Source organism: Eublepharis macularius, chromosome 1 (assembly GCF_028583425.1).
Source record: "Eublepharis macularius isolate TG4126 chromosome 1, MPM_Emac_v1.0, whole genome shotgun sequence".
NCBI lineage: Eukaryota > Metazoa > Chordata > Lepidosauria > Squamata > Eublepharidae > Eublepharis > Eublepharis macularius.
In genome coordinates this window covers 194,310,340-194,328,814 of record NC_072790.1, presented here as the reverse complement: position 1 = coordinate 194,328,814, position 18,475 = coordinate 194,310,340, and the positions used below count along the sequence as shown (strand labels likewise).

Sequence of the window (18,475 nt, the reverse complement as noted above, 5' to 3'; positions counted from 1 at the left end):
TGACACAATTTCTGTTTATTTATGGTATATTATTTAAATGTCTTTTTCTTTGCAGGTGTGGGATAAAATGTGCTACTTTCCATACAGCATTTTAAATAGTCAGTTTTTGTTGTGGTTAGCTGATGATTTTTACTATAACATTGCAAAAATTATATAAAATAATTGACTCTGGATTGCAAGTAGAGGTTAAAATATCCCACTTTTCATACAGTAAATAGCCACTTTTGAAATGGTTAGATCATGATAAGCTTTAATGTAACATTACAAAAAATATAATTGATTATGGATTTTTGTAGAGGACATTGCAGTCTATTTAAAGTTAAAGTATCCAGAGAAAAACTAATGTCCTGAATCTGTGGTTTAAGGGATAGAGTTTAGAACAGCAAAACTAATTAAGTATCACTGAGTCTGAGGAGTAACACATTCAGAAAATCGTCATCTTCTAAAACATTTTATTAATAAACAATAGAAACATGGCATTTTTCAAAAATTTTCAGCAAAATCTGAACCTACCTTCTGTGTCCTCTTTGGTTGACACACTCAGTAATGCTGTAGATGATCTAACCAGTGCTGTTGGAGATGTAAGCTATACTGTAGCTGATTCAGTTACAGAGCAGGTAACAAACATGATCAACAGTCTTCGAACAGATGAAACCACTAGAATACAAGAAGATAAATCTGAAGTAGGTAAAGAGGAAAATAAAACAAATAATGATAAAGATATGAGAGAAAAAAGATGTGACATGGAAGAGAAACACAAACAGTCTAATTCTTTAAAACAGAGTACCAGGGGTAGAGTAGAAATCCAACATGACAGAGATAAAATGCAGAAACAGCTCAGTGCCTTAGAACCCAGTGAGCTGAATGATTCAGAAGTACACAAAAAAATAAATAATTCAATAATACATGGTCAACACAAGAGACAAACAGGAAATAAGTACCTGGAGAAGATGTTGCCAGAAGATATTGGTGAGAACTATGATACATGTAGAATTGAAGCAGCCCTTCACGAAAAGCCTAGTAAAGAACTGTGTACAGAGCTAGAACAATCTAAGGACCTGTTGCAGAGAAAAGTAAAAAAAAGATCACCCGAAGCTGATTTCAAGGATGCCAAAGAAGCACAGAGTACTGTATCAAGGAATTTGGAAGCAAATGAAGTACAAACATCAAAATTGCCAGAGCCAGGGTCTAAAAAAGTACACAGCCTTCATGAAGTAAAAGCTAAAAAACCCCAAACATTTTCTGAATACCCCAGACAGTCTGTAACAAAACAGAAAGAAAATGCATCAGCTACTCTTTCAAAGGAAGGTGCAAAACAAAAGCATAAGGAATCAGAAAATTTTTCAAAAGAAGTGAGTAGTAAGAAGACACCAGCCAAAGGTGAGGTGTCTTGTGTTATAATCCATCAATTTGACCTTTCCTGGATCTTTTACTACATACTTCTTTTCCAAACTATTTTATAGTTTTCATTTAAATGAATCTATAAAACAAAACTGTGTGTGGAATTTCTTTATGATATGGATATTTTTCTTTGAAATTTAATTTTCTTGATTATACTAATTGGAAAGCTATGAAATATTTGTCTGTCCTGACTGATGCTAATCATTTTTGAGCAGCTATCATTCAACTATCTATTTCATTTTTCCTGCTATTTTCTGAGCATCTATCTGTATGGTTTATGTTGAATTACAAAGACTGTTTTTATAGTTGGGTTGTTGAATGTCAAATGTTTGTATAAATGCATCCACCATTTCAGTGGATCAGGATGTGGTGAGTTATTGAGTTCAAAAGTAGATTGATAAGAGATAATATCTGCAATTCTAACATTTTGATCTACATATACCTTGTAATACAGAGCAATAACATACTTTTTTGCTTTCTATTATTTTTATTACAAGTGATCTACAGAACTCCATAGATTAAACAAGATTACATATTCTATAATATATTTAGTGAGATACTAAATATATACTAATTTTACTAAATTAGTATCTCACTAATATTTAGTGAGATACTAAACTGTAAATAAACAAATATATCAAGAGTTAATGAAATAAGTGGACTATAAAATACAGCATCTTCAATAAAACAATGTATCTTCCTGAATTACTGCTACTGCATAATATTAGTATTAATTGATATATATAAATTGCTAAATCATCAAAAATTCATCATTAATCAAGCGTATCTATTTTATACGTCAAACGTTTATTCTCAGTAATCATTTAAATGTAAACATATATATGCTTCTGCCATTATTCATAAAAATTACACAAATAAAGCTATAGAAAGATTTTTATTTTTTATTTTATTTATTTTCAATTTATATTCCGCCCTTCCCACATTTCCAGCAGGCTCAGGGCGGATTACAGACACATACAGTTAAAATATATAAAACGATTATTATAAATTAGTAACCATAAAAACATCCAAAATTACTACACAAGTTAAAATACATATAAACATGAACACAGCAGCACAACTAACCAGCCTAAATCATCTCCAGAGCATCTTCGTAGTGAAAAGATTATTTAAATGGGGGGTATTTGCGGTGGGGAGAGCCCAATCCACCATCAACCAACCAGGGGGGCTCCGCCTAGCACTGCCCATATGCCTGGCGGAACAGCTCCGTCGTGTAGGCCCAGCGAAAGGATAGCAAGTCTTGCTGGGCCTTGGTCTAATCAGACAGAGCGTTCCACCAGGCTGCGGCCAGGACCGAAAAGGCCCTGGCCCCAGTCGATGCCAGACGGGCCTCCCTGGGGCCAGGGACCTTTAGCAGATGTTTCTCACTGGGACGAAGAGTCCTCTGGGGTTCGTATGGGGAGAGGCGGTCCCACAGATATTACTCTTTGTGCCAAAATGAACAGAAAGGTTGACAACTATCTGCAAAATAAGGTTTCTTAGTATGACCAGCTCTCAGATGAACTAATTCTATTAAGTTCAGCAGTCTGCTAGATCCCATATTTTAGCTATCCAAATTTTAATACTTAAACTCTTTTAGCTCTTCCAGTTACCAGCTATTACTATGCTTGCTGCAGTATGCATGTCTTGCACCATAATCGTCTAATAATAATCCTAACAGACAGAACTTAGGGTCCTCTAGTAATTTAATAACAAGTATCTGGTCCATTTCTTTCAGCACTTTTCTTTAAAAATTCTTAATCATAGAACAACTCGACCATGCTTAAAATCTGCTCTTTGCACCATATTTCCTCCAATGATATCCAATTCATCCTATGTGAGGTCAGATACTACTGATAAATGATTTTAGAATAATTTCCCCTTAAACTAATACAAATGGCAGAGGCAGGTTTTGAAGAAAAGGCATCTTGCCATTCTTTATCTAACAGAAAATAACTTACATATCATGAAGTCATATTGTGCCAAAGATACCAAATAACATCTTAAGGTCATAAATAAGGTCATAAATAAGTTTATTCTAGTATGAGTTTTTGTGAGCCTGGTCTTACTTGTTCAGATGCATTTGAAGTGACTAATTATTTTGTATAACAAAAATCATAGAAAAGGAGAGGGGAGAGGAGTTGTAGTAGGGAGAGTAGAATTGGGCAGAAAACAAACCATGGAACATAATTCCGTTTGGAATGTCTGGTTCGTTTTTAAAGAAATGCATTCCGAGCAGCCACATTTTTAAGGAACAAATGAACTTTCCTACCAGTCCATTTTCCTGGTTTTAGCAGCAACACACATTCATTCCATCACCCAGGCAATGGTGGCAGTCTTCAGGTTGCCCCCAATCTTAGGCCTCCACGTTTGATTGGCAGCTGTTCTTGACAAGTAGAGAGCTCCCATGTCTGGCCAATCCAGCCAGGGAAAGGGGAGGAGGGTTAGGATCTCTAAGGCAACTGAGGAGATGGGTCTTCAGCAGCCATGATAACACCAATCTCTTCCTCCAAAACCATGTTAGGCACCTTTTTCTCCTAACCAGAGTGCTCCTGTGTTGTTCTAATCTTGGCTTTTTCTATAAATACGGAAAGCCATGTGGCCTGGTTTCATTTTTCTCCTGTGTGGGTTGTAGAGAGCTTGCTGGCTGCCTGGCTAGCTGTTTTGCTAGGAGAGGATCTGTGGCCACTTCTTGCTTCTTGGGAAGGCACTAAAAATCCTCTTTTCTCTTTCTTCCTTTTCTTACTGGGGACTGGAGGGGGGGGTTCCTTGGAAAAAAGTGCTTTTTTCCCTTTCTTCCCCCACCCCATTCCAATGGTAGCTTTTCACACACACCCCTCCCCAGCCTAGTCTTAGGCCTTTGAGTGGGGCTGGGTTCTTCCTTTTCAAAGTGAGTTTTATTTGCTTTTTCTCTGTTTTTCCCCCTCTGCTTTTTTGAGCTCCAATCTTCTGGTTTGGTTTCTGGGGGTTTGTGCCCCCCCTTCCCCAAGGAGCCCTTTTATTTGCTTTTCTTTCTTTCTCTGCTTTTTGGAGGGTCTGTCTTCTGTTTTGTGTGGACCCCCCCTTCAAGGAGCCTCACTTTTCTGTAGGCTGGCTCCCTGTGTGTGTGCGCACTTGTGTAGTGTAGTGTAGTGCAGTTTTCCTCTTTTCTCCACACTCCTCCAGTGCCCTTTACTTTTATTTGGAGTGCCTTTACAGCCTGCGCTACTGACTGGGTGGTGTTTTGAGGGGCTTACACCTCTGGTGAGCTAACTCACACCCACACAGGGCTGTTTCCTCTCTGTGTGGATTTGTGTGGTGCAGTGTGTCAGGGCTTGTCGTTGCCACTGCTGGGCGGGGCGCCGGCTGGGCCAGCCTTGACATCAGAGGGGCACCAGGGATGCTGCAGGACCCTGCTCTGTGGAAGGAGGGGTGGTATATATCACCCTGATTCCCTCTCAATCCACTCACTGGCCTGCTCAACCTGGTCTGCTTACCCTCTGCGTCCTCCATCATCTCCTCCTCCCAGAGCTCTGCTCTGCTCTGCTCTGCTCTGCTCTGCTCTGCTCTGCTCTGCTCTGCTCTGCTCTGCTCTGCTCTGCTCTGCTCTGCTCTGCTCTGCTCTGCTCTGCTCTGCTCTCACCCACCACCCCAGAGCTCTTCCCAGCCAGCTTTTATAGTGTTTCCTTTCTCCACCCCGCCCTCCTTCCAGGCTTGTTCCCTCTCCTGACTTGGCCCAGCTGTGCCTTCCCTCAGGTGTTTCCCTCCTATCACTAATTCCTTCTAGGCTTCTTTGCCTTGCTGGCAGGGTAGGGTTGAGTGTGAGCCATGCCCAGCTGAGGTCTCCTTGGCCTTGCTCACGAGGAGTTGCCCCAGCCAGCTTCTGTGCTGCTGAGCTTGCCTGGCCTTGCTCACGAGGAGCTGCCCCGGCCAGCTTCTGGGCTGCCTGCTCATTGATGCTGGGCGGGGCTATCCATCTCCTCCCCCAGAATGCCTGTGGCAGCTCCACCTGGAGGGGCTTGGCTCCTCGCAACTCAGGAGCCAGGCTGCTGCCCTCTAGCCAGGGTGTGGCTCTGGGCTGTAGTGGCTGCTTCTCCTCCTTAGCTGGTAAGGGCTCTGTTTGGGCTGCTGCTGGGTCCCTATTCCCCCTGCCTTGGCCCTTTTCCTCTGGCCTGCTTAGTCCCCTCTCTTCCCCCTGGAGGGTGGGACTGGCTGGTCTCTCCCTGCTCCCTCCAGCCCTCTGAGGCTTTGGCCTTTCGCTCCTTCCCCCTGGAGTGGGCAGGTTCTGGACCTGGCTGCTGGCTGGGGTGGTAGGGCCACTGCCTCCCAGTTGCCTACCACTGCTCCCTCCTGGCAAGTCTGGGGGCTGGGACGCAGACCCCGGACACAGTGAAGTCTGCCCTCTTTTCTGCACACTCCTCCAGTGCCCTTCACTTTTATTTGGAGCGCCTCTCTAGCCAGTGCCACTGGATTCGTGCCTCTGGTGTGCAGATTCACATCTGCACAGGGTTGCTCAAACGTCTCTGCTGTGCACACCATCAGCGCATGCACTGTTTCTTTTTATTTTGAGCTCCTTTCCAACTGGGGACAGTTTCTGAGTGGAATTGGTTTTGGGGACTGCCCGCTGACTCACAACTGCATGGGTAGCTTTTCTGTCTGCAGGCTCCCCACTTGCACACTTCTGTTGTGCAGCTTGCTTTTGCTGTGCGCACGCACACCATCAGTGCACACACCGTTTCATTTTATTTTGAGCCCCTTTCCAGCTGAGGACAGTGTCTGGGTGGAGTTGGTGTTGGGGGCTGCCTGCTGACACACAACTGCATGGGTAGCTTTCCTAAATTCTTCACACAATGTTCACAAAAACAATTTAGTGAATTTGAGAGTAATGTACAAGAGTGAAATACAACATGTGAAATTCTAAAACATAATCACTATAATGTCATCACAGTCAATTACACACAGCAAGGTGTTACAACACCGAGTAGCATGTGTATCCTCAGAAAAGGGAAGAATCCCAAGAGTTCTCTTATGAGCTGTCTTCAATCAGTATACTGAGGATTCCCGCTGGAACCGCGGGGGCAGATGAAAAGTCCCTCCGGAAAAAGTGGAAAGGAGCTGGAAGACTGGGAGGAGAATGGAATGTGCAGGTGGAGAACAGCAAACAGGTGCCCCCAAGGGGGTGGGGAGGTCCCCCTTGGGGGCTCCCGGTTGCTGTTCTCCACCTGCACATTCCATTCTCCTTCCAGTCTTCCAGCTCCTTTCCACTTTTTCCGGAGGGACTTTTCATCTGCCCCCGCGGTTCCAGCGGGAATCCTCAGTATACTGATTGAAGACAGCTCATAAGAGAACTCTTGGGATTCTTCCCTTTTCTGAGGATACACATGCTACTCGGTGTTGTAACACCTTGCTGTGTATAATTGACTGTGATGACATTATAGTGATTATGATGTTTTAGAATTTCACATGTTGTATTTCACTCTTGTACATTACTCTCAAATTCACTAAATTATTTTTGTGAACATTGTGTGAAGAATTTAGTTTAGTGCATCAGTGCTCATTTGTGTTTTTTGGCAAGTTTAGGTGGGTGAGCAACCTTGATAGCCCCTTTTGGTTTGGGTAGCTTTCCTGTCTGCAGGCTCCCCACTTGCACGCTTCTCGAGTGCAGCCCGCTTCTGCTGTGTGCACGCACACCGTCAGCGCATACACTGTTTCATTTTATTTTGAGCCCCTTTCCAGCTGGGGCAGTGTCTGTGTGGAGTTTGTTTTGGGGGCTGCCTTCTGACTCAGAACTGCACGGGTAGCTTTCCTGTCTGCAGGCTCCCCACTTGCACACTTCTTAAGCTCACCTCCCTGAGCCTGCCTGCGAGGAGGGGGCAGCCGCTGACATGACTCACATGCTGGCTGTGTGGTCTCCTGTATGGCCGTGTGGGTGGGTACAGAGGCATGCCGCCAGGCAGCGGCCACACACCCTGCCCCAAGTTGGGAGGTGGCCAGCTGCCTCCCCAAGCCTGCCTGCAAGGAGGGGGCAGCTGCCGACATGACCCACACGCTAGCCATGCGGTCATCCATAGGGCCGTGCGGGCAGGCCCGGGGGGGGTGCCACCAGCCGGAAGCCAGACCCCCCCTGCCCCGAGTTGGGAGCCGGCTGGCTGGCTGCCCAAGCCCACCCTCGGCCGCTGACGTGACCCACATGCTGGCCTTGCAGTCACTCGTATAGCCATGAGGGCAGACACAAGGGATGATGCCGCACAGCAGCCAGACCCCCCCCCCCCCGCCCCAAGTTGGGAGGTGGCCAGCCGCCTCCCAACACCCACTTGCAAGGAGGTGGCGGCCGCCTACATGACCCACACATGAGCTGTGCAGTCACCTGTAGGACCGTGCAGGTGGGCACAGGGGGTGCCGCCAGGCAGCAGCAGAACCCTGAACTCGAACCGGTTCGGGAATAGGGTGCAGTTTGGAAGTTTGTGGTTTGTGTTCCAGCAAAATGAGCGAACCTTGAACCAAGTGGTTCGTTTTTTTTCTGTTCCGTGCCTATCTCTAAGGGAGAGACCTATTACAAATCATTCAGGTGTGAGTCCTATGTAAAGGACTGAAAAAGATATAGTTGATACGTTCACAGTGCTTTTGGGGGCAGGGAGCAACGCTGAAAGCACTCAATGAACTTACCAGCTACAATGTAGGAGTATCCATGAGATATGATGGTGCAGCCCAAGCATATGCTGATGAAATGGCCCAGAACCATCATTGCCAATTGCTAGCATGGCAGTGCTGCAGCCATCTACCTGAGCACCATTGGCAAAAAAAAAACATTCTGGTGGGGGAGTGGGTCGACCCAGGGGCATGGCAGAAGTTGGTTAGCTCCCAAAGGCACTCTGAATGCCCCTGGCAATGGTGCAGAGTTATGCCTGCAAAACCAATGGTGTAGCTCATAAGTGTCCATTCAGCCCAAGAAAAGCAACTTACCTCAATGTGCCTTGTGCCCACAGGAGCCGCACGCTGCAGCCATTGGTCCTTGTTTGAATCCTATTCCTCTGTTGCAGCCAATATAAACCCCAGTCTATGTGCAGGGCAGGCCAGATGGGGCTACTACATTGGTTTGCTCTGTAACTATGGAACTTAGCATGTTGCACCATAGTGGCAGCTCAAAGACATTCTCGAGGAATGGACGCACCATACCGGAGCACGACTCGCTGACTGAGTAGAGTGGGGGGGGGGGAAGTAGCCACATCCTGCAGACCTGATCCGTCTTAAAGATGGTGCCCCCTGCTACCACAAGGGTGCATCTTTTCTGGCAGAGGAGCTAAGATAGGCCACTGCCCAAAGGCAGAATCCTGGTCTATCATCCAGCTGTCAGTCCCTGTGATGCTGATCAGCTGGCATCCAGAACCATACATGGTAGCAGCAATATTGGGAAGGCCTTCCCAAAGCTGCCTAAACCATGAGCAGTCAGCTCTGTGACATGGGCCCAGACTCCTCAGGAGGTTCTGTGCCTGGGAGCCGGACATGGCCTGAAACCAGACCAAGTGGAGCCCACCCCATCAGTGAGAACAGAGTACACAAGCAACAATAAATAAACAACTTTACTGTGAACACATGCACAGCCACAAACCAACAGCAACTACAACTTAGGCAGCCCAGTAACAGAGAGATTCCCACCCCAGGGAAAAGACAGGCCAGGCTGCATGAGTACCTCATTTGGTAGGGACACCAGCTACCATTCCCCATGGCACCCAGGGAGGTCAGGGAGCCCTGGCATGCCGGTGCAGATGTCCTTTTAATGTCCTTGAAGCTTATTGGCTAGCTATCATGTGGCAGGCCCATGATGGTGACCAAGAGACTGCATGTATGCTCTTCCATGTTGCAGATGGCATCCAGGAAGCTATGGAGGCAACAGCTCACTGAGGATTTCAACAGCAACTTTACCTTGGCTGCTACTGGCTGGAATGAGCTTATGGCAAGGAAATGGAGGGAATAGCAGCACTTTCTGCAAAATGATTATGGCCCTGTGATTAGGCACCAGGCCCTGCAGCTCAGGGCCTAGTGCCTTGCACGGGGCTTAGATGGCCGGCCTGTACAGGGGGAATAGGTACAGGCAAGTGCCACTTGGGACCTGTAGGGTGCTGATGTGCTCATGGTAGTGCCTGGCATGGTGCCTCCTATGGTGTCACTGGGCCCCTCAGACATATAGCACAAGGAGGTGGATCGTCCAGATTCCTGGTAGGTGGCAGGGGAAGGCTCACCATCCTGATGTGGGCCATCTGGTGGCTGAGGAGACTTGTTAAATGCACAGGCTCCTGAAGTGAGGTTTCCCCTCCCCCATTGGCCTTGGTCACCTCCCAGCCATCTGCCTGACCCTGTCTACTGCCATCCTCAGAGGGTGGGGTCCTTCCTTGTCCCAGCAACTCCCTGATGTTGCTTCATGTCCATCTTGTGATTGGTCTGAGACAGGGATGCATTCTGCAGTCCAGAGCTTGCCATGGTGTCTGTCCCTGCCTTTGGCTTCCCCTGTGGTATGTTGGCTTGGCTGCAACAGGCTTAGCAGGCACCAATGCCCACTACCAACCTAACTAGACAAAGGCTAAAAAAGGTGCTTCTGTGGGCTGGTAGTGGAGCATGGCACTGTGGCCCTAACTACCAACCAGGATCACTCTGGGATTGTTCACTGCCATGCCTTATGGTACATGATAGTGGAGCGGGACTCAGGCTTTGATCATACTGCACAGGCAGTGCTGTCTATTTTGCAGTGGTGGAAAGTTCCCCTTTGGATTAGCTCAGAGGCATGTGGGTGCTGTTATGGCTCTGACTGTTCCTTATGACCAAGTGGGGGTAGAGGCCATGCTGCATGCAGTGATTCTGCCCATCATGATGGGTGGCTGCAGCGTTAAAGTCCTGTCTGGTGGGTATGTGGACCTGCCGCTATGCTGTACCCTCATGATTCTTGTGGAGTTTGTCCCCTTGTGCTGCTTGCTTATTCTTGCCTTTCCCCCAGCAGATGACCTGCTGAGTGAAGAAGCTGGTGTTAGGTTATTGGGTGCCTGCACTGATGATGCTGGTCTGCACAGCAGCTCGGTGATCGCAGACCTGGTTGTGATCATTCAGTTTGGCAGAAGTCTGTACTTTTAAAGGGGTGGGATGGCATCCATGGTCATGGTCCAGCACTGTTTAGGCCCACCCCTTCCCACCTCTCTCCTCACATTTCTCCAGGGCTGGTTCTTTGTGTTTACTGTCCTGCGCTTGGTTGGTTTTCTTCAGTTCATCATGGCCGTGCTGTCTTGCCCCATGACATCGAATAGTTACAACATTTGCTGGAGATGGTGGTGTGGTCATGACCCATGTGACTCTTTGCCCTTTCCCCTGCCTATATAGTTTCCCTTAAAGAACGGACTAGTGGCACTGTCTTTTGCACTGCCATTTGTCACCTCTGCAACAGTGACCCTCAGGATTGTACTGCCCATGAATGATGAGATACTTCATAGGGTGCAGTTCCAGTGAGATAAAGTCTAATTCAGGAAGGTGCAGTATGTTTATATGAACAAAAATGTAAAAAAATAAGCAAATCATATCTCTGAAGAGTAGCTCCTATTGAACGATTAGCAAATATAGCACATCTCTTTTTAAAGCAGGTGGTATAGTATTTGATCTCTTGATGAGTTCTAATTTAGCACTGTCTTGTTGGATTCTCTCTTTGAAGATTTTTTGAAGGATTTTTTTCTGTACATGAGTTCTAAAATAGTAAAACATTTTCACTGTGTGCTAAATCTCAGTCATAAAAAGAATAAAAGTTATACTACACCTGTTAACTGGTGAAAAATAAGCATAATATAAATCTTGTGAAGCTGTAAATCAAGTTAACTCAAACTTTACAGATTTTTGTGGAAATGAATGAAGGCTATGAATCCAACATACAAAACCATGTAAATGATTGGATAGACATTCATATCAAGTTGCAGAAGCGCTTCATTAATAGGTGAATCTTATATTCCTGTAAAAGACAAAGAAGCTTGGGCGGTAGAAGGAGAGAATGAGAGATGGAACAATATCAGATGTGGGTAGGGAAAAGTCCACCCGGATCTCAATGAAGTTACACGTTTAGAAAAAAATATGTTTACTTCTTTAAAAGCCTTATTGTTTTCTAGTTAGTTGTAATGCTGTGTTTATTTAAAATTTGACCTGGTGCCTAAAATTTTGTTAAAATACAAGATATTTGCATTGATGCTTGAAAGTACTTGAAATTGTTAACCATATAATTTAGCACTCTTCCTTGAGGTATCATATATTGTTTTTTTGACTTCTTTTTCATATAGACAATTCATACATAAGTAAAGAACAGCATGGTTCATCATCTGAAAGTGAAGATGAGGCAGTGGGTAAATACCATGAAGCCTTGTCCAGAACTCAAAGTTCAAGGCCACCAGCCGGTGATAATAGACAACAGAAAAACTATATTTGGGAAACCAGACAAAAATATAGTCCTCTGTCTGCAGAGTATGATGGGTACAGTAGTGAAGCCTCAATAGATGAAGGTATGATATGATTTTCAATAATTTTTACTACATATTCTTTCATATTTATCAAATTATAGTGGTATTAAAGTTGCAAAAGAGAAATTCTAAAACTACCAGCAAGATCTAAAATCATGAACCTGCCTTTTGAAGTAAGTAAAAATTGTTGAGAAAACATTGGACTTAAAAAAAAAACTTTTGCTTTAAAGAAAAACTTTTGCTTTCAGACTGCTGTGTACAGAGCACTTCCAAGTGGTTGGATCCGAAACAAATTGACAATTTCCACCTCTTCCCCCTTCGCATCGCAGACCCTCCTAATCTTGTTCCTTAGGAGCAGCATTTCATGTGAGCTGTAGTGAGAGGAGGGAGTCAAGAATGTTCCATTTCAATGATAGAATATTTAGCCTAGATCCAACCCATGCATTTTTGCATGAATATTAGAAACTTAACAAAGTATTTTCATAATTTGTTGTTTGAAATCCTAGGTTTATAGAAATTCTCAGATTATCTTTATTAGCTCTGGAAACACATTTTGTTTATTGGAACTGTTAAGAAGTCATTGTGATACACTAACAATTGTAGGCTGCAGTCCAATGGACACTTTCCTGGGAGACAGCCCCAGTGAATAATATGGGACTTACTTCCAAGTAGAGCTATTTAGGATTGCTCCCAAATAGTGGCTCTCTTAGCACTACTATGGATCACTAAGGAGAATGTAGCCACTTAGCCATGTGGATTCTAGGATTCTCATAATTCAGAAATATTAGGAAATTTCTAGAATCTTATATATACTTTTCCTCTGTGAGTTTATTTTAAGATAAACACTGACGACAGGAAGGACATATATCAGGCAGAATGCCCTGGTGGAATATTATCATGTTGAAAAGTGAAAAATCATTTATTTTTCTCTGCTGTTTACCCAGATGCTCTTGCATTTATTCAAGAAAATTTTGTTTATCAGAAGGCACCATGCATTGAAGTAACACTTAGGAACCAATGGACTGAAACCTAAATTTAGAAACAAAACAAACAGACCCCCCCCCCATTAATTTCAAAAGAGAGAAAAAAAGAAGACAAAAAGTCTATCTCTTAGCGCTAAGCTACAAGAGACGAATTACACGAGGAGGAGCACGTGAAGGGAGTTGCAATGTTAGCTGGGAAGCTGAGTTTTAGAAGGGAAGGTAAAACTGACAGAGCCTTGGGGAGGCAAAGAGGAAATTAACAAACCCTCTGAGCAGCAATCTCTCTGGCTCTGTAGAGAGGGGAAATTAACAAAGCCTTCTGATCGCTTTTAAAGCTTCCCAGCTAACATTGTGACTCCCTTCACGTGCTCCTCCTCATGTAATTCATCTCTTGTAGCTTGGCTCTTATCTGATTGCCATGGAATTTTCTAGTCTTCTTCACTCAGGGTTTAGTGCTTCCTTCTAAGGAAATTATGTGTTCTCCTGATTGATAGTCGTTATATTGTATTTTATTTATTTATACAGGACATTTCTATGCTGCCTCTTCAGAGTTTTGCTTGAGGCAGCTTACAATTAAATTCACCACAATATTAAAAACAAGCCGTTGGACATAAGCAGCATAAAAATTATCCATGAAACACAAGCAGAACATTTAAGAGCTGAGAAGATTAAAAACCCTGATTAAAAGCCTAGGTAAAAAGATGTGTTTTGGCCTGGCTCCTAAAAGGAGGAAGAAAAATTTATATTGTCTATAAATATAAACATTTGGGAAAGCCCCTTATATTACCTGTAAACTCTTTGTGGGCGAGTGATTTACACTATGTAATCTACTCTGAGTCACAGTGAGAAATATGGACTATAAATAATGTAAATAAATAAAATGAATAAGGTAGGCCTTACATGCCTTTCTGAAGTGTTTGATAAGCTTGGGCTCAAATTTACCCATGGTAGAATAATGACAAAGGTATCATTGACTTTATATATATACTATTGCCTCTGTGGCTGGGAAACTTTCAAGAGTTCGGGCAAACAAACTTAGGGATTGTATAGCTTCTTTTCTCCAAGGCTATTGGACATTCCTTGTTTTTCCCAGTCCCAGTTTTCCCAGCTTTAAAGATGGCCCTTTGCTAGCATTTATTTAACTGTGTTGGTGCTGCAATTAGTGTCTGTTGCTTGAAACAAAATGGAGCTAATAGTACATTCTACACATGTGCAGAAGTTTGTTTTACGTTACAAAATAATTTACAGAAGGATTACATTTGCCTTATAACATATGCAAGCATTAAAAAGGAGGCAAATTCTTATTCCACACCATGTAACTGTAAGTTTCATCAGCATCACTGTACTTCAATAAATATATTTTTGAATACAGTTAAATTCACTGCATGCGCTAAGGACTTTCAAAGCTAATATATTGGTTCTATTAGATTCTTTAGCTATTTTTGAAGTGTCAGTGTCATCATGACTGGAATATTTTGACTGATGGATTTTCAACGGGAAAAAGCACAATTGAGTTATCCTACTAGTGCATAATGGGAATATCTTTCTGGTTTTCAGTGAAGTCTTCTGGAATTCCATCATATCCCTGCTTAACATCCCCCATGCCATATGTAGTGTAGAGATGTAAAATTTCTAGAAATTCTGAAGCTATGAAAACTAACCCTTTCCCCCTGGAAAAATGGAAGTTTGTAAGGAAATCAGAACACTTCCTTTCTTATCAAACTTTATTTTATTGCTTTAATCGCTTAAACTGCATAATTTATAACTTTGTCAGCATGTAAAAATGTACTATTTGGCATATTTATGGAATTTAGAAGTATAAATGCCTTAAGTTTTTGTGAGCAAAATTGTGAATATACCCAATTCTTGAGAGGGAGCTGCAAACTGGGGGACCATATGCTTCGTTAGCACACATATCTTAGCTTTTGCCATATGAGAGGCAAAAAAAAAGTTGCAAATGGAGAACAAATTTTGTAATAAAGAAAAGAAAGTATGTTATTTGGATATAAACAGTCTCACACAGCTGCAGTAGGACTAGTGGCCTATTTCGATATCAAATTAAGCTTTATAACATTAAAGACAGTGAACTCTTCAGTAGTATATTATCATCATACACATTATAGTATATTGTGGACAAAATTAGTAATACTAAAACAATGAATATATATTTGAAAATACAGTATGTTGTATATGTCTGCAGTATATACAGGAATTATTATTACCTAATGCTTTCATAACTATCTTTGTATTGTATTACACATTTTGAGTGAGTATACCTTGTCTTTAAAAGGATTTTACTCATTCCAAAAGAGAAAATATTTCATAGGAGTTTTTTTCCAGAGCTTTCTCTGGAGTGAGATTTCTCATTTTCCACTGGAAAAAATGGAAAAAAAGTTTTTAGGAGGGGGAAAATGTTTTTATCTTAATAGCCTCTGCTGTAGAGGTTATTCAGCAACGCGTAGCAATTTTTTTAAGCCAGTTCTACCTCACCTTTTTTTGTTCATTCTAATTATTCTATCCTTACTTGATATTTTGCTGAAATAAAGATTGGATGTGGTCCTATTAAAGCTGAATCCATTCAAGAGTGATGATGAGTAAGCAATGTGACTTGATAATGTGGGTTTGAGGGTTGACATTCTAAATCTGTTCCTACTTGGACATTCATATGGTTCCAGGCAGGTCACAGGAGCACTGATGAGAGAGCTGAACTATATTCTATATAAGGTGACCAATGCCATTGCAGATTATCTGGAATCTTCAACGAGTTCTCCCCTTTTCATTATTATTATTTCTATTAAGTTGCTGTTTGCTAGGGTGAGAAATTGGCAGCCCTAGGCAGTTCTGATTAACTGAAGTAGTGCTCACCAGGTCCCATTTCAAAGGCAAGAGGATTATGTGCTAGGAGATGGCTGGGAGTAATCAACTGATTTTTGGTATGCCAATTTTCACATTTTTCTGGAAGTTGTCTTCCCCTGAAAAGTCCTGTAAACTAGATAAGAAGTTCTACTTGGGAGCTTCAATGGAACTTGAGTTAAGTGTGTTTAGAATTGCAGTCTAAAAAGTGTTTTCCCTCTAATATACCATCCATCTGCAAACATCAGTCATACTGCATATAGCAATGTGTTTTCAGAGTCAGCTTATTGGGCTCAGGGCTGCACCTACATATCACACAACAGCGTGCCATCATTGCACTATAGCAATGTATTTTGGGAATTGGCTCTCTTGTGTTATAAGTATCCATGTAAATGTATTTAGGCTTATTTTGAAAATAAGAAACATTTGAAGTGTTATCATAATGTATTACAAATAAATTTGCTTTGAATGCAGGAAAACATAATGAAGAATGTTCATGGTTGCATCTGATCCATGAAGGAGAGAATTCTGCACATCCTAGGACTTTAGTGACAGAGAAAGCAAGAACCAGCAGGCCATAAAAGAAACTAACACTATCAGCCACTTCATGAATGTTTATAGAAATAATATATTGAACATTTGAAGTTTCTACCTTAGAGTAGAAGAACATTTTAGACTTCCAACATCAAGACACATTTTAGACTTTCAGCATAAATTATGTTGGAATATACATCTGGGATTTAGAAAACTATCACTGCAGCCTTAAGGTTTAAAGTTGATAGACTGTGCAGCTCTATGAAACTATAAACTGTCTCCATTAAGTTCCCAACAGGTTGTTAGCAGACATAATGAGAAAAACATGATGCCTGTATATAATTGCTCTTTTTTTGCTGTGACTTTATATCATATTTGCAGTTTTAAAAATAATTTTAACAATCCTCTAAGCAAGCATAGTGTATTTATTTCTTTACTTTTATTACTTTCTTGCTAAGACTCAGGGTGGATTATGGCATATAAAGCAGTGGAATCAGACCTCATAAAACAACCAGTGAACAATGCAATAGGACTGGGATTACAGAGTTAAAGAACAATGCAGACAACCAACTAAGGCAAAGATTTACTATAAGCAATACAGAATGTGAATTACAAGGTAAAAGACAATGCAAGAAAAGCGGATGATACCTGCAGTAATCATTGATGTTGCCTACAAGCTTATAAACTAATAGTGAAGTGGCCCTGATCTGTGGATACTTAAATCTGGAGACTAGAGTCGTGAATGGATAAGACAGATCTTCCTACACACTTGAAAAATACTCCAGATTTGCAGAAAAATCTGAAATCTAAAAAAAAAATACATTAGAGGTTTTTTTAAAAGCCCAAAGTGATTGAAGGAGCTCCTGTAGCTTTAACCAGATGTCCTCAGTGGCTGTTGCTAGGCATCCAAGTAATAGGTCAGTATTCCAGGTTTAGTTTCTGTCAGGAAAAGGCAGGGGGAGGGGGCAGGGCCCTGTCCAGGGCTGTTTTGGCCTTTGAGGGAGGACTCATTGGGACCAGGCCCAGAAACAGCCACCACATAACTTAATACCACATGACTTGTATGACTCACCCAGGCTGGCTGCTTGCCGCTGTTCAACAGCAGGCCCCCAAAGCCAGTGTAGTGTAGTGGTTTAGAGTTTCAGAATAGGATGTGGGAGACCCAGGTTCAAATCACCACAGCTATGGAAGTTCACTGGGTGACTTCCAGTCATACACACTCAACCTAACCTATCTCTCAGGGTTGTGAGGATAATACGGAAGCAAGAAACATGACATAAGCTGCTTTGGCTCCTCATTGTGGAGAAAGGCAGTATATAAATAAAGTAAATGAGTAAATATAGATGAAGATGGGGGGCAAATAAAAGGTAAATTGTTTAATGAGTTTGAAGGAGAGAAAGACATGAGGAAATGTGAGCATATGGAGGCTGCCAGGAGGAGGGAAAGGGGCAATAGTGTGGAAGGGGATGTAGGGAAAAGTGAAGTGCCCCACAAAAGTCATTGCAGGTTCCCCACCATGCAAGTGGGCCATAAGGGAGAGGCTGCCTGGGATGGAAGGGGAAAAGATGAAAACAGGAGGATAGACAAGGCAAGAGGGAAGCAGAAAAGGAAGCAAGAAAGGAGGAGAGGCTGGGGGCAGGGAAGGGAAAGAGGACATGGTGCGGGAAGGAAACATGAGATGCACCCTGCAAGTCCCATCTTTTACCTTTTTTGCATTTAGAGAGGTTCTGTACATGTATGCTGTGTATAGACTGAGAAATGGTGGTGAATGATCAATTAATAGAAAATTTGGAAATTCTTCTGTAGTAAATGGATGCAAATATACTGAAACACTAACAATGATTTGCTGCTGCTGCTGTGTAGAATAAACTTGATACTTAAAAACATTTACAGAAATTTATCAATGTACTTTATCTTTGCAATTCAGCAACCTTTATTGGCATTACATCCATGTTAACAAAAACACTCAACACAACCAGAACTCAATCTACAAATACACAACTCGCCTCATAGATGCAAGATACAAAAATTTAACTACAGTTTCGATAACTTTTTGGTTCTGAGTAGCCAATAGGAAGATAACCTCTCTCAACAGCGGGTCGATGAGTGTGGGACGTATATCACCGTAATAAGTACAATACAGAAAGACATGTTCCAGAGTTTCTATGTCTCGCTGAGCACAAGTGCATAACCTGTTAGCATATGGCGTTTTATGGAATCTCCCATAAAGTATCACAGAAGGTA

At 42.6% G+C, this 18,475-nt stretch overlaps 1 protein-coding gene across 1 annotated transcript in view; it reads left to right on the top strand.

Annotated features, from left to right (window-relative positions):
- The first annotated feature begins 473 nt into the window (after positions 1-473).
- The window catches only part of SYT14 (synaptotagmin 14), a 102,976-nt gene continuing 84,974 nt past the window's right edge, over positions 474-18,475 (top strand). The window contains exons 1-3 of the mRNA XM_054988502.1: positions 474-763; positions 818-1,380; positions 11,685-11,903. Coding sequence (XP_054844477.1) covers positions 474-763; positions 818-1,380; positions 11,685-11,903 — 1,072 coding nt within the window. The remainder of the gene's footprint in view (positions 764-817; positions 1,381-11,684; positions 11,904-18,475) is intronic.